At 38.0% G+C, this 25,411-nt stretch overlaps 2 protein-coding genes across 2 annotated transcripts; one reads left to right on the top strand and one right to left on the bottom strand.

Moving 5' to 3' along the window:
• Positions 1-2: 2 nt before the first annotated feature.
• LOC111326590 (dynein regulatory complex protein 1) lies at positions 3-16,315 on the top strand. Its single transcript, XM_088750369.1, has 24 exons — positions 3-265; positions 347-440; positions 844-956; positions 1,126-1,177; positions 1,823-1,879; positions 2,773-2,847; positions 2,965-3,012; positions 3,582-3,671; positions 4,729-4,815; positions 5,234-5,356; positions 5,731-5,805; positions 6,408-6,472; positions 6,556-6,615; positions 6,715-6,789; positions 7,576-7,722; positions 8,277-8,374; positions 8,966-9,096; positions 9,646-9,735; positions 12,321-12,573; positions 12,949-13,027; positions 13,318-13,371; positions 13,461-13,614; positions 14,878-14,922; positions 16,161-16,315. Exons 1-24 carry the CDS (start codon positions 150-152, stop codon positions 16,227-16,229), a joined length of 2,250 nt encoding a protein of 749 aa, XP_088606495.1. The 5' UTR covers positions 3-149; the 3' UTR covers positions 16,230-16,315.
• LOC111326580 (isoamyl acetate-hydrolyzing esterase 1 homolog) lies at positions 16,261-24,843 on the bottom strand. Its single transcript, XM_088750371.1, has 5 exons — positions 24,751-24,843; positions 23,120-23,172; positions 19,116-19,426; positions 18,645-18,763; positions 16,261-17,483 (listed from the first exon to the last, which is right to left on the bottom strand). Exons 1-5 carry the CDS (start codon positions 24,802-24,804, stop codon positions 17,316-17,318), a joined length of 705 nt encoding a protein of 234 aa, XP_088606497.1. The 5' UTR covers positions 24,805-24,843; the 3' UTR covers positions 16,261-17,315.
• Positions 24,844-25,411: the final 568 nt, after the last annotated feature.

Raw genomic sequence — 25,411 nt, 5'->3', positions numbered from 1 at the left:
CATGTCGTGTACTACGAGAAAGATTGGAGACTAAGCGAGATCACCAGGTTACCAAGGTAACAACGAATAAATACAGTCAGCCGAACAGTTGTGAGTTGAACATTTCATGGACAATTTTCTTGTAGAAATTTGATTGGAAAACGAACGATATGAATTCCCATGAAGACGAAGAGGAGGAAGGACCATCTGTGGATTCTGAAAATGCAGAAGAACGGATAGCTGCGCGGAGAATCCGAATACAAAGACGTCTTGAAGCAGCAAGAAGGTATAAAAGCTGCTTTATGTCTGCAAAGGGTTGGGAATGTTTTGAACTTGCAGAACTTTTTGTTCTTTCTCTGAATATTAGGGAAGCAAGTGGAGAGGATGCTGCGAAGAAGAAGCCAGTTGATTCAGAGAAAGATGCACTTAAAAGTCGAAAACAAATGGAAGACAGCAGACAGGTTTACACTTTATAGCTAGTACTAGTGTAGTGTATTGAGAACAATTTGTTCTAAGTAAAAGTACTTGTTTTAATGTTAGTGATATTACTGTAAGATTACTGAATGATGTGAAAGTACTGTTATCAAGTAAGATTACTGTACCAGCTTATAAGATACTTGATCAATGAATAAAGACAGAATATAGTAAGCAATTGCATGAAGAGTGTGTCTCCACTAAATGAATACACAACAGCCAGACGTACTCTTACGCTTTTAAGATTGATTCGAAAGATTAACTGCACCAGTATTAAACAGAACCCCTTTTTCTGCTCATAGGTAACGAACTTAATGTCGATGTCGCTTTGATTGCAGAGGAGCAAATTATATTGTCTTTTTTTCAACTGTTCTTGTTGTTTTTATACAGCGCTTGGTCAAACTGAAATCTGATGGCACAGAACTGGTCACCAATGTTCATGTTGCAGCTGATGCGAGAGAGTCCACAAGGAGGCTTGAGGAAGAAGAACAACGAAGGCAAAGGTAAAAAATTTAAATAAATATTTTTCCATGAGTATTCTTTGCATGTATGTACATTCTCGTATCAGTATTCCCAAGTGTGTGGAGAAGTACATGTATTAATTATAAGTAATAGATTGTACTGAAGGACATTTTCTGTTTTAAGACGCGCTATTTATTTCTTTTTTCGTAGAAATGAGAAGCTTGAAGCAGAAGCCAAATCTGCTACTGAAAAATTTGATGAGGTAGAGTTGGCATTTTTTAATAATATCCAGATCACTAGAGCATTGAATACAATACAATACATATATCTTATTAACCAAGTGTGAGGGCCGTACTGGGAGAATATCAGCCTGAGGTCTTGACAGTACGGACCGAGTGCAGCTCGGTCCGTACAAAAAAGACAGAGGGCCGATATTCTTCCAGTACGGTCCCGAGCAAGCTTGGTTAATAAGAGATTTATTACACGACTGAAGTTCAAAGGGACACAAGTGCGCTATCATTCAGGACCATTCGGGACAGTGCCCGGTCCAATACTGAGAGAATATTGACCGGCAAGAGAGCATTTTGATTGGTTGATTTTAGTTATTGGCCCTCTGACTTCCCGAGTCGTGTAATAAAATACAATACAATGTTCTTTATTTCAAGAGGGTAAATACATGATTAACCCAGTCAAGAGTTTTCTAACACATGGCCCTCTGTAAACCCACCCATCCCACCCAGGGGAGGACATCCATCACACAGTAATCTCGTATGTAGGAAATTAACGTCTCCTACCCCAACCCTGCAGGAGACAGGACCTCCATTTATTCGTCCCTATCTGAGAAGACTAGAATATCTAACCATTTCTTGAATTGTATGTCTTACTTTTTGGAGTTGTCCCTCCTTAGATCACCAAGAAATGGGAGTATGCTCTTTCCAAAGAAATTCCTCAAGATTTGAATGCAGTGAGTGTTTTTTCATTTTTTTAATAAATAATATCGATTAACCTTTTTCCTACACAAGTGACTAGCATCTAATGTCTTCTGATACTAGTACCATTACCCCTGAATCACACATTAAGGGCACAAGAATAGGGAAAATGATCAGTAACTGAATAAAAGCAGATTGTGAAACAAATTCTCCTTGTCAGCACCTTAAGAAATGTAAAGAGAACAGTATGGAGAATATGCAGACTGATGTTAGGGTGGAAAGGGTTTGGAATTATCTCTATTTAACAATTGGTTCATGCTTTAGCGTGCACTATCGAGTTATGGAGCACACGGGAAGTTTGGAGAGCACGAAAGAAGCGTAAGAGTTGCCCGAGGCAATAGCCGAGGGCAACCCTAGCTTCTTGAGTGCCCTCCAAACTTCCCACGTGCTTCATAACTCGATAGTGCACAGCTGAAAGCATGAACCAATTGTTTTAGAACATAGCCGGTGGAATTGTGCATCAAATCCGACGCGAAAAACAGACAACAATATCAGTTGAAGCGAATCGTGACGGCACTGATGCCAAGTCTCCTTTTCCTCTGTTTTTCTCTTTCTCTGCCTCATTTAAGAACTCTAACCCAAGGGAAAAGGTCGAAACATTGTCTTCATTTTTGGACTAGTAGGCCGAGTTTCTGTTTGTATCCATTATTGTCACGAAATATATTATTTTTCCCCGCGCTAACAATGGCTGCTCGTGCGAAAAGAAAAATTTCTGGTGAGATCGGATTTGCTGACGTTATCAGCGTGCACTATCAGGATTTTGAGCACGCTCACATATAATGAATTTAATTGCGCGACCCTGCTAGCTATGTTCTGATGATTTGTATATGATGCATATAATAATTTTTCATATTATTTTCAATTCTAGATGTTGACAGAGCAAAAAGGTGCATGTGACAGTATGATAGATGAGAAGAATAAGCTCATCCATGACTTTCAACAGGTAGAATAAGTTTCTCTTTTGCTACTTTTCAAGGTGTTTCTTTTTTTATCATGTAACAACTGAAGATAACTGTATAGCAATCTGATAATGTTGATAACTTGATATACTTTCCAATAGGAGCTCAAAGCCAAAGATGACCAGTATGTAAAAGACTTGAAAAAAGCAGTGAGTTGCAATTTTTTTTTTAATTCATTTGAGGGCTAAATGATACAAAATTGAAGATGGCTGGTGAGCAGCCCCTCATTATAAGCACTCCAGGAGCCCATTTCTTGAAGGTCCTGATAATTTAACAGACCTGTAAAGCTGTCTTATTTCCATTCAAGATGGAGGTTACAAATATAGAACTATCTTCTAAAGAAACAAAATGGACTGGGTAGGGCACCAGAACCCGCTTCTCCATTCGCAAACTTTTGCTTTTAAAAGATGGCTTCGGGCCCATTTAGTTACCTGAACTTTTGAGAGATGGGCCTAGAACACAGGTTTCTCCACCTGCAGGAAGATTTGAGACAAGTTGGGGAGAGCTTTGTGGGGGTCTGGTACTAATTATAAGCACCAGGCCCCTTTGGGGACCTCTTGCTGCTCCACATTGCTCAAGGTTTCAGACTTTCCTGCGAGCAAAGAAATGATTGTGCTAAAGCGCTGATGATCAGGGCTTGTAGGCTAGAGATATTTTCTAGAGGTTTTCTCTGAGTGCTTTGTAAGTATTAACCTAATTTTATGTTGTGTGTTTTAAGGCTGAAGATGTTGATCTCATGGTGGATAGAATGGAAGAGCAGATGAAACAGTTAACAAAAGCGTACAGAGAAGAACTCACTCAGATTGAGGTTAGTTATATTTGCTCTCTGATTTTCCTCAACCCTTTATTCTCAATAATGACCAAAAAGGAATTTCCCCCAACGATGTCAATATCTTTTCATGTAGTAAGTTTATAAGAAGAAATAAAAATATCAGGTAAAGAGTGCTGGTTGATATAACATCTCAGTGCTGATATCAAAAGAATGTGTGGTAAACAGAGCAGAGAGTTGGCTCGACACTAACTTTTCAACTTACTAGCCATGTGGCTGGTGACATCTTAGATGTTACAACAATTTCAGTTTGTTTACTAGCCAAACTGGCCAGTGGAAATTGAAAACTGCCAGCAAAAACTGAATTTCTACTAGTTTGTGGTTAGTGGGCTATGGTTGGTGTTAAGCCCAGGGAATCATAGGGGTTAGCTTAAGAACGCATTGAACTCAGTGCTTTCAATAAAACCCGGCACCTGCCAGAGCTCCGGTGGGTATTCTGTTGTGAGTCGCCCGGTATATTTCACTGCACTCAAGTTGTGGTCACCACATTCAAGTCACACTCAAGTCGCTCTCTGGCGGGTGCTGTACAGAGTGAGGTATAGCCACCTATTTCAAATCTTATTGAGAGCACTGATTGAACCATGCATTTGTCATTTTTTTAGTTGGAAAAAGAATAGGAAAGAAAGGGAATTGAGTAATTCAAGATTACTGTTCAACATTTTAACATACTGTGATTTGGAGTATAATTGAATTAGGGTACTGGATCAATTACAGTGAATATATGAAAATCATACAGTCAAGTGAACTGCAGGTTAAGAAATGAAAAGTGATCTTTGCAGTAACGAACACTACTTGAGCAGTAGGGAAAATGGAAAAAGTTTAGGCCTGTACAGGATTTGAACCCACGACCTCTGCAAGGATAATTAAAAAAAAACTTTTCTCAGAGGAAGAATTTGAGTCCAAAAGGAAAACTATAGTATCTGGAAATGAAATTTTCATAGAACATTTTTCAGTAGCACGATGTCAACACTCAGATATATGATTAATACATGGTTATGAATTCATTTTCTATTTTTATTATTTTTTCTTGTGGCAGAAAGCTTTTGTGACTGAACGGGGTGAATTGATTGAGAGCAACAGAAAGAAATGGGAGTCATCCATGCAGCAGAGACACGACAAAGAGGTAGAATATCTCAACTTATTCAGGATTTTATGAAAATAAATTTACCCACTTCATGTAAAACCATTTGGACTGAAAAAATACAAAAGTCATTTTTAGTTGTAATTTTATGATTTTCAGTAAAGAGAGGTGCATCAGAAGTTTGGTGATCACACTTCGACGTTCACATTTTGATGTTAACATCGTGTTGTCATGGACAATTCGTTCCTTTTCTAGTGGTAATGTGTTGTTTGACTTCTTTTGGCAGGCTTTCGCATTTGACAGTTGGTGACACACAGCTCTTGAGATTCGGTTACCACTGGAAATGAGGAAGGTTGCCCATGACAACACAATTATTTTTTAGTCGAAAAACCCATCAGCAAACTTTTTGTGCACCTCACTCAAATGTTAATTGTAGTAACTTGACCTGATTGAATTATAGGTCGAGTACATGGATTCTCGACGAAAGAGAGTTGAAGACCATGAAAATCAGTTACAAACCTTGAGAGTCCAAGATGCAGAGGAATACAACATGGTGAAAATAAAACTGGAGACAGATGTACAAGTGGGTAGTCTAATTCATAGAAGGGCTTTTTTTTTTTTTACCAATTGGTTTGGTCAAGTTTACTCCCACACACCTGGGAAACAATTTTTTTTACTGAGTTCAGCTGATTTGATCAATTTTGGATAAGGTCTTGTTTAGTTTGTTACATAGAGGTAGTTTGTCTCTCTGGTGGTCAAGTCAGACCCTTTTTTATTTTTTAACACTTTTCAAATTAAGCTAGATTAGGTCAGAGCTTTTTGTAACTTTCAAAGTGCATGGAAGTCCAGTGCCCTACAGTTTGAGCTAGCTTGATAAAAGTTTATTCAGGCTACTGAAGGATAAGTTTGACAAGGTGATGGTTCATCAATCTGGTTTACAAATTTCTTCAAATGTAGATATTGGAGCAGCAGTTACAACAGATGAAGGCCACATACCAGTTAAACCAAGAGAAGCTGGAGTACAACTTTCAAGTGAGTCATTACTACACATAGGTAATCACATGATTTTGAGTGCAATTTGGAATAAATAAGCACGAGTAAATTTTTTTAAAGACTCACAAAATTGCATGAGCCCATAGGGCAAGTGCAATTTGTGGTCTTTGAAAAAATTTACAATTGCTTATATATTCCAAATTGCACAAGAAAATCACGTGATTATTTATTAATAATAAACGTGAAAAAATACAAGGTAGCTTCTCATAACTATGCAGAAGAAAAGCATGCACATCACGTGCAAAAATAATGTATTCAAACCCTGCAAGTGACATTGACCTTGACATTGACCTTGACATTGACATTGACACTGACCAATCATTCTGACCAAGCAGAATGTCTGGTTTGTTACTTTCTTTGCACTGAATGAACCTTCTTCTGCCCTGAATTACCTGAAAACTGCATTCATCTTAACCAATCAGAACTGAGTATTTTTTTCAATGTCTATTATTATGACAGAAATGATACTTGCGCTGTTAACCCTTGAGTCCCCTGAGTGACCGAGGCATATTCTCACCTTACAGTATCGCTGCAACATCAGGAGATGCTAAAATTAATCAATTACTTAATATTTTAAATAGGTGCTGAAGAAGCGCGACGAGGAGAACACTATCACAAAATCTCAACAGAAACGTAAAATCACCAGGTTTGTATTGTATCCAGGAACAGTGTAAACTTCACTTGCAAACTATAATATAATTTACTTACACTTTTATCTTGCTATTTCAGACTTCAAGATGTCCTTAACAATCTTAAACAGAAGCTAGCCAAGCAAGAAAAACAGTATAGGTGACAATTTAGCATAATCATTTTGAACGTGCTTCATTTGACTTACCATGTGGTGTTGCTCTAATTTTTACGCTTTGGTAATTACTGTTGGTTTAACAGAGAGGATAATCAAAGTTTAATAGATGATTACAAAAGAATTACAGAACAGTTTAGAGAACTACAAAAAAAGTCAAGGTAAGGAATCATGACAGAAGATCTTTTCTTTCAATCTGTTGCATTGAAAGGATTACCTTAAAAATCTGCGGATAAGCTGCACCTATTAATTTTCCAAAAATCGTCACTAGAAATTGGGGGTGCAGCTTATCTGCGGGAACATTTGAAAAAGGTGTCGTGAATGTCGACACCAGTATTTGTTAACGCGTCCGATCTATTGCCTGGTTACTAAGCTTCAAATGTTCTGCTCTTGTTGTAATGCAATATGAAAAAACTGTATCGAATGAAGAAATTCCTCTCAACAAATACCTGAAAATACAATACAATACAAACTTTATTGACACTCCCTAAAGAGGGTTTTTTGTTGACAATGATCTAAAAATTACAAAATTACAATACTAAAATGTATAATTATAGGAGAATTAAGGAAGCTAAAATGTTAATAAATGTTCACCAAAATTACAACTAAGAGCGATATCGATGAGAAAGGAAAGCAGCAAGTGGGTAGAAATGATGTTCATTATATTAAAGTGCTAAAACTGTGGGTAAGACTTTGAAGTATTTTCCGTTGCAATGTTAATAGTGAGTTTACATTCAATGAGCAGTGAAAGAAGAAGACTTCTCAAGACTCGACTTTGGATTTCTTTTGATTTCTTTCTAAAACTTTTTTTTTCCAAACTGTGAGCTGCTAAATTCAGGGTGTAGATTATTTGCGGCTGCGGCTTATCTCCGGGTTTTTACCGTATTTATCTTAGACCATGTACTTTACAACTTTTTTATGTAGCAAAATATCATTTTTTTCTCTAGGCATTTTCAAACAACAGATCAGAAGAAGTTCCAGGATGTGTGGGCAATGAATGAGGAGCAAGTTAGGGAACTGGTGCATAGCGTGCTGGAGGCAGATAGAATTATTCATGAACATCAACTGGGTCTGCCATGGGAGCCACCTAATCTGTAAGTACAGTCGCATGACTGTGACTGTCATGTCATCAATGCAAATGTCAAACCAGTTAGTCTGCATATGATTTGAGTTTTTGATCATTTGTCTGTTTGGGAGTGAGTGATCAAGACTTCCATTAGGTTGTCAAAACAGATGGACTACTATCTGGCAGGGAGTCACCTGTTGCTCATGGGTTCAAACCATTTATTGTCAATGCTATGCAAACACATCATACATAGGACTTAATCAAAAAATTCACACAACGAACAAAGGGAACAGAACAACCTAACATTACCAAAGGATTGAAACTGACCATTTAGGACCAACGTACACCACTTAAGTCTCATGGTCAAGAACATCATGGCTATAAAACTTACCAATCAGGTTACACAAATTGGACTTTGAATACTCGACTGACGACAACCCCTCACTGAACTCTGACCAGTCAGACTTCCACTCAAGTTGTAAAAACTTCAATCACCACTACTGTCAACAGTCCTTCGCAGGACCTAACTCTCACCCACATGATCAAAGTGGAATGTAACTATAATTTTTTTTTCTGTTTTAGAGATTTCATGGAGGCTGCTAAGACTGCAGAACAAACTAATGGAAGTAAAGAACACAAAATGTCTGCAACACAGATGGCTCATGAGATCATGTCTGGAGGTTAGCACTCGAAAGCAAAGATTACACTGAACACTTTGGCAGATCTCGATTTTAGTCTAGTCTCAGGAGTTATTTAGTTGCCGTTGGATTATTCAAAACTTTGAGTCATAAACTGAAAGGTTCAAAATCAGAGCCTCTCTAGCTATCTTGCCAACTTACTCTAAATGAATTACTTTAAACACCGGCGTATAAGCTGTACATGCAGATACACCGCAGACTGAGTTGGCAACTCAAAGTTTGGGAAAAAAGTTTTAGAAAAAGAAAACAAAAGAAATGGTGAGTGGAGTCTTGAGAAGTTAATTTATTTTGGTTGCTTCCTCAAACTTGCACCTGCATAAACTCACTGAATTTGAGATGAATAGTGATACCCTTTATGCAAACTTTTAGCACTTTTTCTAGATGTTTTCCAAGTTTGGAAGAAGAGGTGCAGCTTAGATGCCAGTGTTTGCAGTGTCTCCTAATTTCCTATAGATCATTACTCACATTACAACTAAATTTAAATTTAATACCTTAGAGAATTCAAAAATTTGATATAAATAGTTATGATTAGCTTTCCATAATTGTTGTTTTGTGCAATCAATTGTGTTTCAGTTGGGACAGATGATGGAGAGGATGATATTGAAAAGAATTCAGTTGGTGGCAAGCAAGATGGACAAACAGGAGGGAGAAAATTGTCTGCAAAAACCATCAAAGCTGTCTTGGAACTCATCTGTGATGAGGCTGTAAGTCAAGCACTTGGTTTTACAAACATATTTAACAATATTGTTTTTATTAGTGTAATTGGACATGTGCTTGCCAATTCAGTTGGAAATTCGTTTTGTTGAAGAAAACCATTCCCTAACGATTGTTTTGATTATTTGAATGTATAGAGATTAAAGCAGCTAGTCTCCACTAAAATTTCACAGGTCAATTTAATTCCATCAGCAAAAATGTCTTATCCTTCTTTTGAAAAGTGTTAGCCCAAACTTAGTACTTAGCATCTCTTGGAAATTGAATTTACTTCTATCGTGTTTGTCAATTCCTCAGTGACATTTACAAAGGCAGCCAGTTTAAAATTTATTATTCCTTCTTTAGTCACCTCAGATGAGGTGATTATGGCCGGCGGGATGATGCAATCCTCGAACGATCTGAGCGTGCGCTTCTCCTTTAATCTCCGGAATGATTAGGCTAATTACTTTTCAAATATAAATTTTATCATACTTGATGATATTTTTTAATATTTGATAATATATTTAAATTATTTATCTTTTGCTATTTTTGACACATCTTAGGGATTTCTTGTGGAGTCCAAACTTACCAAACTACTTGCTCCTCTTGAAAAAGATGAACAATCTTTGATGAAGCTGGATGCCATCTTTGCAGTAAGTGTTTGTCGGTGCTTAAAAAACAATTTGGAATTATATTGGTGTAGCTCAATTGCACTTTGTGACAAGCCTTTAAAAGTTACTCCACTCAGTTAAATGCAAAGCTAAAATCAACCACATATTGTGGTCACACACTTGCTGTGTAGTATGTTTCTTTGCAATTACTTTCATCAGAACATGAATTATTACTACCCATCAGTTATTCACATTTTATTGGGTTAGAACGACTTGTCACTTACTGCATTGGGCAAGGTGCACACTGTAATCAACAGTTTTGGGAGCTAAGGAATCGTGTGAATCGCGAACGAAAAGCGTGTCGGGCTAAGTACTTTTCAAGCGAAGGTGAAGTACTTGAAGGAGTGTAAGCCGTCCGTGTGGTGGGATGAAATCAAAAAGCTTAGCGGCTGTTCTCCGGCTTTCACGGAGAGATCTTACGTCACAAAGTCCCTGCAACGCCTGTATGGGCCCTCAGATGATATCTCTCTTGCCAACACCATCAATAACGCCTTTCTCTCGCCTATGCAGTGTTTCTCTCCGCTCCCTGCTGATTTTGTCATAATACCCTCTAACAGTGCAACCTAACAACCTGCGCTTGTTGTATCAAACGAGTCGGTTTATAAGAAATTGACGAAACTGAACAGAAGCAAAGCGCATGGTCCTGATGGCATCCCAGGGTGGGTGTTGAAAGAAAATGCAGATTTACTGGCAGCACCGACAGCAGATATTCTCAATTTATCTTATCGCGAAGGTCGTCTCCCTCATTCATGGAAAGAAGCGGATGTCGTGCCTGTGCCTTAAAGCAAAGACCTGTGCAGGACATAAACAAACACCTTCGACCCATCTCCTTGACTCCAATCTTGTCAAATATAGCGGAGGAGTACGTTGTCGACACTTATGTTAAGCCCGCTGTCCTCTCAAAGATCGACCCCCAGCAATTTGGTACGGTGCCTAAATCCAGCGCCACGCATGCATTAATTAGTATGATTCACTCTTGGGCGAAGTCAACGGATGGAAATGGATCGACTACGAGAGTTGTACTTTTTGACTTCCATTTGATCTGATTGACCATCATGTTCTGGCGCGGAAGCTTTCCTCCTACGATATTCCAAGGCCGATTTTGTGCTGGATCATGGACTTTTCAACGAACCGTAAGCAAAGGATAAAACTGAGCCGCGATTGCTTCTCGGAGTGGGAAGCTGTTCCTGCAGGGGTACCACAGGGGACGAAATTGGGCCCCTGGCTGTTCCTTATGATAAATAATCTTTCTGTAGCAGACACAATTATTTGGAAATACGTTGATGACACCACTCTTGTCGAATCAGTATTGAAGAATGAGTCTAGCTACATGCAATTACGTGTAAATGAACTCGTAAGACAGTCAGAAGTTGATGGTTTCCAATTCAGTGAGTCTAAATGTAAAGAACTGAGAATATCATTCTCCAGATCAGGTAGTCTGTTTGATCATATTACTATCAATGACAAGCAAATCGAAGTTGTTTCATCCGCAAGGTTGTTAGGAGTGATAGTCTCGGACAACCTCAGGTGGAACGCACATGTAGAATCTATATGCAAAAAGGCTGCGAAGCGTCTGTACTTCCTAAAACAGCTAAAGCGCGCTAAAGTTTCATCTGAGGATATGCTACTTTTCTATACAACATGTATACGCCCTGTATTTGAATATGCGTGCCCAGTTTTTCATCATTCTTTGCCGCAATATCTGTCCAATGAAATGGAAAGGTTGCAAAAACGCGCGTTGCGGATGATTCAACCTGACTTATCCTACGCTGAGGCTCTAGTAGCTCTTGACATTGCGTCACTATACGAGAGGAGGGAGATCTTGTGTGATGCTCTATTTGATCAGATTGTAAGGGACGAAAACCACAAGCTCCATGATCTGCTGCCTCCACGCAACGAGTCCACCTATCGCACCCGCAGCCAGAGATACTTCAAGCTACCGATTTGTAAGACAACTAGGTTCAAAAACACATTTATCATGGCGAACAGTTTTAATTATTAGTAGCTATCTTAATTATTTGTATTTTGGTTTTTGATACTTCTCTTATTGTATTTTATTGTAGATTACACTTTGCGGCTTTTATTTTAGTTATCTTAGAGTAAGAGATAATTTATTCCCATTGTAAAGTAAGTCGTATTTCAGCCGGCCCGGGGGCTGCAATGATTTTACTTCCTAATAAAGCTATCTATTTATCTAAAGCTATCTATCTATCCAACTATAATGTTTTTTTATCCTGTAAATTCATTTAAAGATAGGAAGCTTCTAGTCATGAAAAAGAGCAATTGCACAAGAATTCCTTTTTTCTCCCGTCTTGAAACTTGACTTGAAAGAATCAAAACTTGACTTGAGAGTCTGGAAACTCAACTTGAGCTTCGATCCTCAAAGTTTTCGAGAATCAAGGTTCAAGAATTAAGGACTGAGTTTTGAGGCACTATCAAATTACTTTGAGTGGTACTTAATGTCGGTGTTGATGTAACAGTTACTTCAGACCTGTTACCGGTAATTATCACTACCAATTTTTAACTATGTTCACTTGATTAATCTTTCTTTTTATTTTGTTTTGAAGGCACTGGGTGTAGATACAGAAGATGACATCTATCTGCTGTCAAACTACTTTCTTGGTCATGGAGAGGATGAACAAGCAACAGAAGGGAGTGAGAAAGGAATGAAGGATGGTGAAATGGCAAGAGAAAAAGCAACCATAGAAGAAACAGCTGGTGAAATGGATGAAAGGGGAAAGGAAGATGAGGACGGATCTGTAGTGTTGAGTGTGGACGAGAAGGCAAGCAATTCACCATCTGTCAAAGCGCATTTGTTAGGTAAGAGTTGTTTTGATCATCTCCTTTATCAGGGGCACATCAGTATACATAATTTCTCCATACTGGTCTCCACTTATTTCAGGAGAATTTGCTCAACAGTCAAGAGCTTTTTTAGATAGTGATCGTTTCCTTCATTCTCATGATCCTAGTGTGTGATTCAGGGGTGTTATTGAAAGGAGAAATTAGATGCTGGTCACTCTACACCTAGGGATCAAAGGGCTAACCAGGCATTTTGTGTCAAGTATTTATCTGTTTATCTCAAGTACAATCCTTGGCACAACATCTGAAATAGTCCTAGCTAAAATTCATTTTCCTTCATCCTGTAAAAATGAAATGATATTTGGTAAAAAAAAAAAAAAGTATTTGTTCCAACAGAAATGAAGAACCTTATTCACCCAAATGAAGTTGTGAAAGCTTTGAGACAATTTGTGCAAGACAACCGTAAACCACAGAAGTAAGTTAATCCAAGGAAAACTTTAAAGTAATGATAGAAGGCAATTAAACCTTAAATCCCTAGGAACTTAAGACTAGTCCTCCAAACAAATTGCCATCAATATCTTTTTGTTGGTGAGAATTTGCAGTTATCACTTTCAAAAATCCTCTTAATGATTATTTCCCTAATTCTCAGGCCAGTTGACTGATTACAAGGAGTTTACTTTTACATTATTATTTGGAGTACAAGAGGAGAGATATTTCATTATAAATCACATTTCAACCATGAATGATGATTGTATATTCTTTTAGGGAGGCGAAGCGACAAAGTCTTAAGCTGGGAACTGGAGTTGGAAAAGTCACCACGTAAATATACCTCCTTAAAATTTTTTTTTTTTTCAAGTTACAGTTGAAAATGCAGCTCAAGAATAAATACTATGGCTGTTATTTTACAGACTTGATGAAAGCTTCTGGCAAAATGCGGCTTCAGTTATAGATGTAAAGGAAGAGCGAGTTTGGACAGCTTTGTTAGATGGGTTTGAAAAGTACTTGGCAGTGTTGACCGAGAGGGCAGCTTTGATCCAAGAAACAGATGCACTTCAACAGCAGGTGAGCAAGAGATGGTGTGATAACAGATTTGGAAGAGATATTTTGTGCAATGTTTTGAGCAATATTTTGCACAGTTTTCTGTGATAGACAAAGGGAAAGGGAAAAGCAGATTGGTAATAATAAACCAAGAGGAGAAGAAACAAAAATATTAGTTATATTGATTATGTAAACCCTAAATTTTAAGAATGAACAAAGCAAATTGAAGAAATCCATGGACACAAATCCTGACCAGCATTTTAGAATGTAGCAGTATTCTACCGAAACTTGCAGAAAGAAAATTGTACCAGGGGTCATCAATGTTATGCTTCTCTGCTGAAAATTGAGCAAAAAGCATTTGGAATACCTGATGCCTTTTTCAGAGTAGATCAGGCGTAGATCTACAAAACATTTTGACTGATTTACTGCAAAACGAGCGCTGGAGGCATAAGCTCCTAGGGGGGGTCCGGTGGCATGCTCCCCCGGGAAATTTTTTCCATTTTAACTACCTAAAATGCCCTTTCCTGGCTTTTTGAGTCAGTCAGACAATATATTTCCCAGTTCCATTCTTCTTGAATGAAGCCTTGCAAATCAGCAAATTATTTCGTCAAAGTCAATGTCCATGTTGTTATGAATGTGCAGCAAGGCAAGTCTTGTCAATCTAGTCTGTGACGTCATGCTTCCTAAATATGTTTTCAGTTGCCTCAAAGCTGACACATTCCTTTTACACTTGCATGTGGTGACTGGTAAGATGGAAAATATTTTGAGGCACTCTGTGATATTAGGGTACATCGTATGGTCGATCTCCTTCAAAGCTGTAAAATTTTGCCGCCAGAACGTTTCTATGACCCTTTCTATTTCTGGTAATTGGCAAAAAAGAATAAATAAAAATAAATTTCAAAACTATTTTCGACATTCAACTTACAGCTTACTTTTATCAAAAATATATACATTTCTATTTTTTTTTTTGGATGAAAATTCTGACCGATTTCCGTGAAATGGTGGAAACCGGTATGGATCCGCGCCCGTAGATAGTGATATGCACTGGTTGCCAGCTTCTTTAGACAACCCTGTGTAAAGCATGTGACCTTTTCTTAGTTTCTGTACTCTTCAAAATTAATGTATTAAATTAAATTAGTGTGTGCCAAATAATGCACCATTTTCACCAAGTTACTTGATTTCACAAACTGGAATTACCAATATCACACAGCTGTGATTTTGGTGATGTGGTCAGGAAAGGTCTTGTATTAATAAATGTGTATCTGATATATTGATTTTTGTTTTCAGAATGCAGAGCTAAGGATGCTTCTCCATCAGTATGTGAACTCCAGAGTAAGCTAAATTTTTTTCTCAACTGATCTCAAAATCGTCTTTGGGAACTGCAATTGCGTCTCATTTTTTCTCGTCTGTTCTGAATCACAACGAGGTTTTGTGCCTTGTTGTATTTCCTAACGGGTGAGAAAATATGACCAAACAATGGTTATTAATATTGTTAGTAACTTCTAAAGAAAACCATGATTAGTCAGCAGTTACAATACATTTTGAAAAGATAACTCACAGGTTAAAGTTTGAAATAGTTAACAGCTCATAACTTAGAGAAAGAGGATTTTTCATCATGTCACTATTGTGGGACAAAGAAATAATATCACCACCTCTCAGGAATTTAGCCTCAAAAAGTTCCAATTCCACACTGAAGTTCTACCAGTGAGCTACAGAGACTCGAAATTCCATTTCAGTCCCCATTTCCATTCTCAATCCCATTCCCACTCCTGTTTCCATTCCTATACCCATTTCCACGGCCAGTCCTGTTTCCTTTCCTGTTCCCCACTCCTCTTCACATTCTCATTCATACTCCTGTTCCCAGTCCCACTCCTATTCTCGTTCCCAGTCCCATTGCATTCGCACTCCTGTTCCCATTCCCACTCCTGTTCCTGTTTCCATTCCCATTTCCATTCCCATTTCCACTATTTGGTGAGCTAAGTAATTACTAGGTTCATACACCTGTTTGCAGAAAGGTTGTCAGAAAAAAAGGACAAAGTGCATGCGACTCAAAATGGTATCTGGTAATCTATGAATTTTAATAAGTGGAACAAATAAATATGGATAAAACGATTAATGAACATGGGATGAATAGCAACCTGCATGTGAAAACGAGATGGACAAAACGACAGAATATTACGTTGTAAAAATTTTTACTTAATGCCACTTTCAATTTGCTCTAGTTGAGTTTACATTGTGTTTCGTGTTCATTAGGGTCACTGAGTTAATTCTTTTTTCGGTTTTTCATCAAGTTTAAAATTAAAAGTCTTTCTCGTAAACAAGAAAAAAATTCATGAACCCCGTTATGCCTCTTTCGAACAGTGCTGTTTTCCCTGAAATCCTTTGGTCAAGAAACTGAGACTTGAAAACTACCCACAATGCCTCTTGGAGTTGTCACATATGCTAGCCTTTTTCCCGCGCAACCTTTCTGCAAACAGCTGCATGTGACGTGTCCTGCATACTGCTTGGATCAACAATGTTGCATGAATAGATAGGAAAGATGTAATTTAATATTATGGTTGTCTCACTAGGTGAATCAAGAGCTTGAAATTCCACCCACCAGAATACTCCAGGCAGAACTATCCAAAGAACATGAATGAACTATACCTTACCTTAAGCTTGTAAATATCATTTGTAGAAGTGCGTCATATTTATTGAAATAAATAAAAATATCCAAATTTGATTTGTGCAATGATTATGAGGAAGTTGCACACAATCACAATTCAACTTTGTTTCCACAACTTTTAACTATATCTGCTAGAAACACATCTCTTATTTATTTTTAAATCCAAGCTAAAAACTCTTTTAAAAGATTTCTATTAAGTTTTTAAACTTTGATATTTCAATTACGTTATCGATTTACTTCGTGTGGGTAATGGTTTTTCCTCTCGTACATTTCCAAATTAATTGACACGGAACACATCTGTTAAATTTGGTTCTCTAGAATAAGACTGATATTAGACCCAAACTAACATTGATAACAAAAACGACCTACATTAAAAAAATATATGAGAGGGGAAATGACACTCTTACTCTAAAAAAAACTGTAAATATAGGCTAGACATCTTTAAATTTTTTCTTAGTTTTTTTTAGTAAGAGTGTTATTTCCCTTCTCACATTTTTTTAATGTAATTTACTTTTAAAAAGATAATTTCGATGCACGTTTTTTGAAACACATTTTATTTACTTATTATTATTATTTATAATATTTGATATCACGATAAGCTGGATCATGCATGCATTCTGATTGGTTCTTAATTATGATCTGTTGGAGGACAAGGTACATATCACCAATGATGTCACCCTTAACATTTTTCTTTATTATCATGTGAAACAAAGAGATTCCATGTTGCTGTGGGCCTGCACAGTAATCAATCACAGAAGACTTCAAAATGCGATAAGAATACCAGTGACACACTCAGCTGAGCCTCTGTGTCCCTTTTTTGTTCTTAACATATTTGATGTCATCTGTGATATATTACTGAACAGACCCATGCACACATGGAATCTATCTATTAAGAAAATGAGAGCTGGAATCCCTTCTAGAACCTCTTCATGATTACAATATTCAGGTATAATAATAATAATGATAATAATAATAATAATAATTCAAATTATGATCAAGAGAGAGAAACTCATGCAAAGATGTGCATGTTAAAAAATCAGTTAACTAAAGGTGTTAATTATTAACTGAAATATTTATCTGGATGTTTTGGGTCAACGTCCTTCCAGTCAGGAAATATCATAGGCAGTTTTCCCAACTTTGTGTCCAGCACTGGAATCACTTGCTGTGCTACAAATTGGTTTCCCTCTTTTGAAAAATGGAGGCCATCACTTAGAAACGACTCCCAGTTCTGAATATATAATGCAATACTTATTAGATCCTAAATTGTGGACTATGAGGACACCTGATAATTGGTGGGGGAGGACCAACACTCAAGGTCTTAAAACAAGTGAGAAGAATTTGCTACCTTACTATAAAGAATTGGTTAGATACTCTAGTCTTCTCAGATAGGGATGAATAAATAGAGGTCCCGTCTCCTGCAGGATTAGGGGTAGGAGACGTTAATTTTGCATGCATGAGATTACTGTGTGATGGATGTCCTCCCCTGGGGTGGTTGCAGGGTGGGAATTGTCCCTGAAAAGCCCCCATGGGGAGTGGTCAATTAACATATGTATATATGTATATACATATGTATATGTATGTATATATATATAGTAATAGTAATATAGTTTATATCTGACCACTTGCATACATATGAAGGTACATACATATACATATGTATATGTATGTATATATATATAGTAATAGTAATATAGTTTATATCTGACCACTTGCAACCCAGAGGCTGAATGACGGGTGCAGTGTAAGGTTGAGAACAGACATCAGCATATGGGAGGGGGGTGGAATATAACGCGCAAAGGTGACTTTTGATGCAAGATCTACTTCTCCCTTGGTTTTACAAAGGAACACCAGGCAATTTAGATGAAGTTTGAGCTTCAAGGCCTGGGATATAAAAGCTAGGTGCTAACTGATGACGGGAGGGGAGGGGGAAGGGGGCATTTTGTTAAGATATGGAAGCAGAGGTGGAATTTAGGGTGGGTGATAAAACAATATTCAGGTACCACAGTGAACGAGAGCTTTTAGGGAATTAATATTTACTTATTGACTGAGTGGGAAGGCCATATGGGAAAATATTTGGCTTGAGATCATGATGTCCAGACTGGGTGCACCAATGTGAGGGCAGTGTGGGCGGACGGCTTTTTCTGGACCTGCTTGAGTCAACCCATCCAGCCCTGCGCACATCAGCTTTCACTTTGGTTTTCTATGGGATTGCGTAAGTGGGGCTGAACAAGTCCTATGATAATACTTTTTAAGTTCATTAGCACCCTGATAACTTGTTGGGGGGTTGGGGAGGAGTCCAAGAGCTATTTTAATAAAGTCAGTGAAAGTGTGTTTCTTACTTTTTACCTGCACAAGTTGATAAAATCTACAGTTTAACATCCTGACTTACCGGCTGTCCATGGAATAACTTGTAAAGATCGACAACCTCCACTCCAAGCTTTTTTCCCACATCTACACATTTTTCAGCAAAACATTTTACCTGCCCATCGCAAAGGCTTACTGGTACATCTTGTGGAGACAATTAACAATCATTGTATTAATCATTCACGTGTAGTCAAAATCTCTGAGAAAGAAACCCCTAGGCTCAGAATCAACTAATTTCTATCAAGAACAAAAATAGTCCAAAAAATGACAGACTAATTTGAATAATAATAATTGTCTGGCAGTGGATATGTGATGAGAGGATTTCTATCTCCATTTCCAACTTTTGGTAAAATCATATAAAATTAAAAGAAAATTGTATATTTATTTAGTTATCATTTTTCCTCTCTGAGGAAATTTCTTTTACTCTTTGAACCCTACGAGAGACCAGCATCAAATTTCTCCTAACGACAGTGCTTACAATAGTACAGTTACTTACCAAGTTCTGCACAAAATTTCTTGTATTTATCATCCACTACTGCTGGTGGTGTCAATAAAACAAGTTGACTTGCTTCTATCCCATCATTCATAAATTGCATCAAGATGTCTGTTAAGTTCGTAGTATACTGTTCTACAGTAAGTCCCCGTGGATCCGTTTCATTGCAAACAGCATCATTAGAACCAAGTAGCACAATTGCCGCCACAATACTACCCTTGGGATTATTGTCACTCTGAAGGACTTGGGGCAGAATAAGCTTGTTATAAGCTGATGTGTAACCACTGAATCCACGATTAACAACATCACATTTCCTGTTGATAATAATAAACCAAGACTTAACAGACAAGAGACCAGCACGAACACGAAAGCTACGGCTACTTTGGTCACTGTGCACACATATACAAACCAGCATGATGTCTACTTCTCATTATCTTCTTCACCGAGTTATATAAGTCATCTTATACTGTATTAATTTGAATACTGCGAAATAAACTTGGAAACTTGGAAAGTTGAGATGAGATTTCAGTAAAATATAAATTAGGTTGATTATCAGTCGATCCAATACCAAATTCTCTGAACTAACATCATAAGAATTGTATGGCAGACAGTAAGGAGAATTACTAGCGAGATCTTGGGAGGTCAGTATCAGAGCAACTGCACACCCACCCCCCCAACCCAACATTAACCCTTAGTTGTTTATAGTTGACTGTTGTTAGGTTATGACAGGAGTGGGTGCACAGTTGTTTTGAAATGGACCTTGGTCCACAAGACTCTGCAGCAACAAAATGACATTTCAATTCTTTTCACTTATGAGATATCACTTAGCAAATGATCACAAAAGTTAGCTTTGTAATCCTCAGCTATGGGATCCAGTGTAGAGGCTGTAACGAAAAGTTATACCGTAAATCCTCTTATAAGCCCACTGGGAGGCTTATTTATTTCAGGTACTTTGGGGGGGTGGCTTATTAGAGGGGGTTGGCTTATAAGAGGGGGTGGCTTATAAGAGGGGTGTGGCTTATGAGAGGGGGGTGGCTTATAAGAGGGGTGTGGCTTATTAGAGGGGGGTGGCTTATTGGAGGGGGGTGGCTTATTAGAGGGGGGTGGCTTATAAGAGGGGGGTGGCTTATTAGAGGGGGGTGGCTTATTACAGGGGGGTGGCTTATTACAGGGGGGTGGCTTATTACACGGGGGTGGCTTATTAGAGGGGGGTGGCTTATTAGAGGGGGGTGGCTTATAAGAGGGGGGTGGCTTATTAGAGGGGGTTTGCTTATTAGAGGGGGGTGGCTTATAAAAGGGGGGTGGTTTATTAGAGAGGGGTGGCTTATTAGAGGGGGGTGATCATTTCCTTTACTGTTATAACCTTAGTGTGATTCAGGATTGATATTGTAAAGAGAAATTAGGTGCTTGTCAAACCATTGTTTGGTATGGTGGAATCTTCATATACCAATAATTCATAATTCTTGACACTATCTCTGAAACTCTCCCTGAAAAAAATTCTCAGGAGTGCTAGGAAGCCAATCGTTTAACCCCCCAGAAGTGATTAACTTGTAATTTCTCCCTTTATTATTCCATACATTACTCAGCAATCACATAATAAGAATACTCAAGTCTACCAAGTAGTAGTTGTTATCTTGGTCTAATACAGTAAAGACCTGCCTACAAGAAGTGTGGTTTTCCGCTGGCTGAGGGACGAAAGAAGCGGAAAACGTTTTTCTCACATGCAGCTGGGAGAATGAGTTCGAGTGTGTGGGAGGTCTCCAGGTCACATGGCATTTCAAGGTTCAGTTGTTTTGTTGCCTTCCGCAATTGCCTGACCTTCCCCACCCACCCACCCACCCTCCATATGTTTTTACGGATATAGGATTTCAAGTAGTGCCTTAGTTCCAGTTATTCGTGCATGTCAGTCTTCTGTATCTAGGCTTAGTTTCAGCTGTTTTGTTAGTGTTGTAACCCTAATGGTTCATCATGTTGATATAATAAAGGTTGGACTGCATGGTCGGCTTAGCATGGCTCCCAGTTGTGTGTGAAAACACCCATTTTCGGGGTTCAGGCTGAATGGGTTCTTATAAATTGGGTATTTTGGGTGAAGTCAGCCTGAAAGTGTTCTCAAATGTTCTTAATTTTTTACTTCTAAACAGATGTAAGGGATTTACAAACTACGATGAAATACATAACTTATAATTGTAATTATAAGACTTTTAATTCTAAATACAGTTGTTGTACATTTGCTATACACAGCAAGTGAAATTACTAGCATTTATACAGAGATCTTAATGCAATACCACAGTAAAGCTACAGACACTGTTTGTTCTATTAAACTGAAAAGGGAAGAGTTTTTATATATAAGAACAATTTTCAATTTTCAGGCTGAATGTGTTCTTATATATATACTCCTTTTTTACCAAATTGCAGCCTGGGTGATCTTAATCCACATGTTCTTGTATGCGGGTTTTTACTGTACCAAATTTACATGACTAATTCATGAGAATAAAGGCTGATAGTTTCTAATGAAACTGTTTGGGGCTGTGTCGGTGGGGGTAATGAAATAATTTCAATATATCAACAAAGTTGAAATGGTAAATTGGCCACCGTTACGATCATAAAAGCTGACGTTTCGAGTGTTAGCCCTTCGTCGGAGCTAATAGGGGAATTGCGGGTTGCGTGTGCTTTTAAAGGTAGCTTCCTTTTTCTCGAAACGTCAGCTTTTATAATCATAGCGGTGGCCAATTTACCATTTCAACTTTGTTGATATATTCAAATTATTTCATAAGAAAATGTGTAGCAGCTGACGGGGAGAATTAACAATTAGATCTTGAGAGTTATTGGGTTAGGGAGACTACTCCACCCCTTTTAGGCCTCTTGCATGACCACTACTGTTCTTGTCCTTAGGGGACTCTTTACATAGAGTTGGGGGGCCCCAGGAAGGTGAGGTAACCCAACTGGGTGGGGTACCTGCCTGTCAGTATAATCTCCTATTTTATCTTGATAATGTTTAGTACATGATGGGTGGGGTTACCCACCTAGACAGGTTGTATGATCTGCCAGGTTGGGTAACCCTGTCAGCTGGGGTCACAATTTGCTTTGTAAATGTCTTTAGCTGGGGCAGGTTGCCTAGGCAGTTCATGTTACATTTGCAAGCATGTCAACAAATCTCCACAGGATCCAAAGGTTGTAAGTTAGACTCCCGGTTAGCTCAATTGGTATAGCGCTGGACTGTTGTGCAGGAGGTCCAGAGATCGACTCCGGCCGGACCAACACTCAGGGTCTTTCAATAACTGAGAAGAAAGTGCTGCCTTTGTAATAATATCTGCAAATGGTTAGACTTTCTAGTCTTCTCGGATAGGGACGATAAATGGAGGTCCTGTCTCACAAGCCCTTATATGTGATAAAATTGTGGGACATTGAAGAACCCACACACTCTTCCAAAAGAGTGGGGCACGTAGTGCCCAGTGTTGTGGTCTATCTTTGTGTAGTGTCTAATCTAGGGTGAATTGGGGAGGGAAGGTGAGATCAATACATGGACCGAAGTGGCTGCATAGTGCGCCTGATGAATTCTGACGTCTGATGTTACCTTAACTGATTGTAAAGTGCAACTGATTATCTATATAGTAGTTTGCCCTATATAAATGTTAAATTATTGTTGTTGTTGTTGTTGTTGTATGTAAATGTAGGCTTTTTCTTACCGTCGTAGGGTCCCCTACCTCCATGTAAACATTCCCTTAATCAGCTAAGCCCTGGCATTTTACTGTAAAAACTGACCCTCTTGGAATCAAAACCTCCCTCTATTTCAAAAAGATGTTAAAACATCTTTCTTATCATTTTCATACAGGCAAACCTTTCCACATTACTGATCCTAGCAGTATGAAAGACCTATGTCATATATGAACTTACCCCACTGTAAAGCACTAGAGTGCAGAGGAATTTATTCCTCACGATGAATCAAAGCTGTTTTCATTGTCCACACTCCAGATAAAACTTATAATAATCTGTCTTTATAAACAAACCTTTGATAATGATCTGCTAGAGTTGCTCCCCATCCTCCTTCGCTAAAAGATTCCTGTTAGAAGTACAGTTTAATAAGTTTCATCTTAATATCTAAGATGCAAAGTTTTTGGTGAGACATTAATTTTTAATTAATGTTATTCAAAAATAACATCTGTGCCAAGAAAGTTTTCAAAAATTTATTATACCCATTTTAAAATCACTTGTGATCCTTGCAATCGGATTGGCTATCATTATTATTTTATACTCTAAATTGCATCTTTTTTCTGGCCAATGAGACAGCTTTACTTTACTACAACACAACAATCAATCAAACAAAATTCTTAAAAAAATGATCAAATTGCAGGAAAATGACTGAAAAATTTTGCAAGTTTTCACCAACTAGCTTAATATACTGGATCAATAAAATATTTGTACATACGAAAAAACCTTGTATTGAGTGACTGAATTTTGCTTCATGTCATGCAATTTTGGTCCGAAATCATACTTGTGATTTCAAATCAAACATGCACTGCATGCTTATTTTATTTTGAAGTCACACCTATGATTTCAGACCAAATTGCACAACACAATGTTCAACTGCCATTATAAATCTGTATCTGGGAAACAAAAGAAATTAAATGGTAGGGTTGTGGTGAAGGAGAGGGGACAGTGGCCTAAAAGTAGGAGCTTCCATGGAATTCCAAAGCCATATTGCCAAGGAAAGTTTATGTCAGTTTAGTATCTCATTAATGGGGTAGAGTGGCTACAGCTCAAGGCCAGTTTGTTCAAAGCTAGGTCAAGGTAACCCAAGGTTGTTGTGAAATCTAATTTGAAAGCTTTAAAGCTTTAGTACTATTCCTTTTGTCTACAATTTGATGGTTCGATACGTTAAAATGAATAGAGAAGATTATCCGAAAAGGCTTTTGAACAAAGGAATAAAGAAACCTGGATTAAAAGTTAACCCTGGGTTAGCACTAGTTGGACTTTGAACGACCAGACCTTCCCTATGGTTGAGAGGCCAACGACAGCAAACCCTTTATAACCATTCAACTGCTATAACATCCACACACTGTCCAGCTAGCAGGTGCTGAGAATAAGTGGTTTGCAACCAATCTCTAGAGACACAGGTAACAATGGTGAAACGAACAAATGCTGGTGGACAAACAAAAGGAGCTAATGAGATATCTTTTGTTGACGTCCACCAACATGGTGGCATGGTGCAAACCACCTATACTCAAACTTATCAGCTAGAAGTTTCTATCTTGATCTAACATCAAATGCTCATCACTAATTTAACAAGGAAATGCGTAGCTTCTAGAAGGGAGAATAACAATCTAATCTTGGAAGTTAACGGGTTTAATCACAAACTTTCGCCGATGTTTTCTTTTCTAAAGAAAGTATTTGCAAACTGAGTTATGGGATTGTATGGAAATTTTGTCTTTTCGATTAACAGTCCAATGCGCTCACCATTGTGGTAATGCGTCTTTTAGGAAAAGAAAATTGAATGTAACGCGATGGGTGCTAGCAGGTCGCTATCTCGTGACGTGGCGACAACGTTCTGCAGCGTTTATAAAGCCTGGCAGTAGAAGACTTTTGTGCACTTCCGTTAGACAGAAGGTCTGAAACTGATGGCCAATAATTTCAAACTTACCTGAGTTAAAGAGTCCCCGAAGAGTACAAGTTTTGGAAATAATTTCACCGCCATCTAAACCGAAAGAATGCGAAGAGAAACTGGGAACTAATTGAAGTTAAACTAGTAACCAGGCTTTCCTCGACTGTGACTGTGATCGTGTGACTTCGTACAGAAGTTCTTTGGGCAACTTCCCTACCCTAGCTCGCCTTGCCACCTCAATGAGTTATTGATGTGCTTCTGCGGCTACTCAAGGACGATTTGTTTTTATTACAATTTAATGGCATATTTACAGGAGAAGAGAAAGAAAAAGAAAAAACAAATGCCATAAGGTTGATTTGTAAAAGAGTAGCGTGACCCCATATTAAAACAAATCACCTCATAAAAATTACAGTAAGCTCGCGAAAAAATTGTCGAAATATTTACAATTTTGTTACAAATTTAATAACACTAGCTTTAAGCTTGTCAACATTGCATGCCGAACGGACCTCAAGAGCGCTTTTGATGCGCTTTTGATCATTTCATGTTAAAAAGCGCACTACAAATTAATAAATTATTATTAATTATCATGAGGCAAATTGTTCCATTCGTCCAAAATCCTATAAAAGTGACTATTTTTAAGTATGTTTGTCCTAGCATATTTCTGTTTTAACGATTTAGTATCAAAATGTCTCAGTAAGTA

This window comes from Stylophora pistillata, chromosome 2 (assembly GCF_964205215.1).
Source record: "Stylophora pistillata chromosome 2, jaStyPist1.2, whole genome shotgun sequence".
Classification (NCBI taxonomy): Eukaryota; Metazoa; Cnidaria; class Anthozoa; order Scleractinia; family Pocilloporidae; genus Stylophora; species Stylophora pistillata.
Note: the sequence above shows the minus strand (reverse complement) of the source record. Positions and strands in the feature narration are given on the sequence as shown.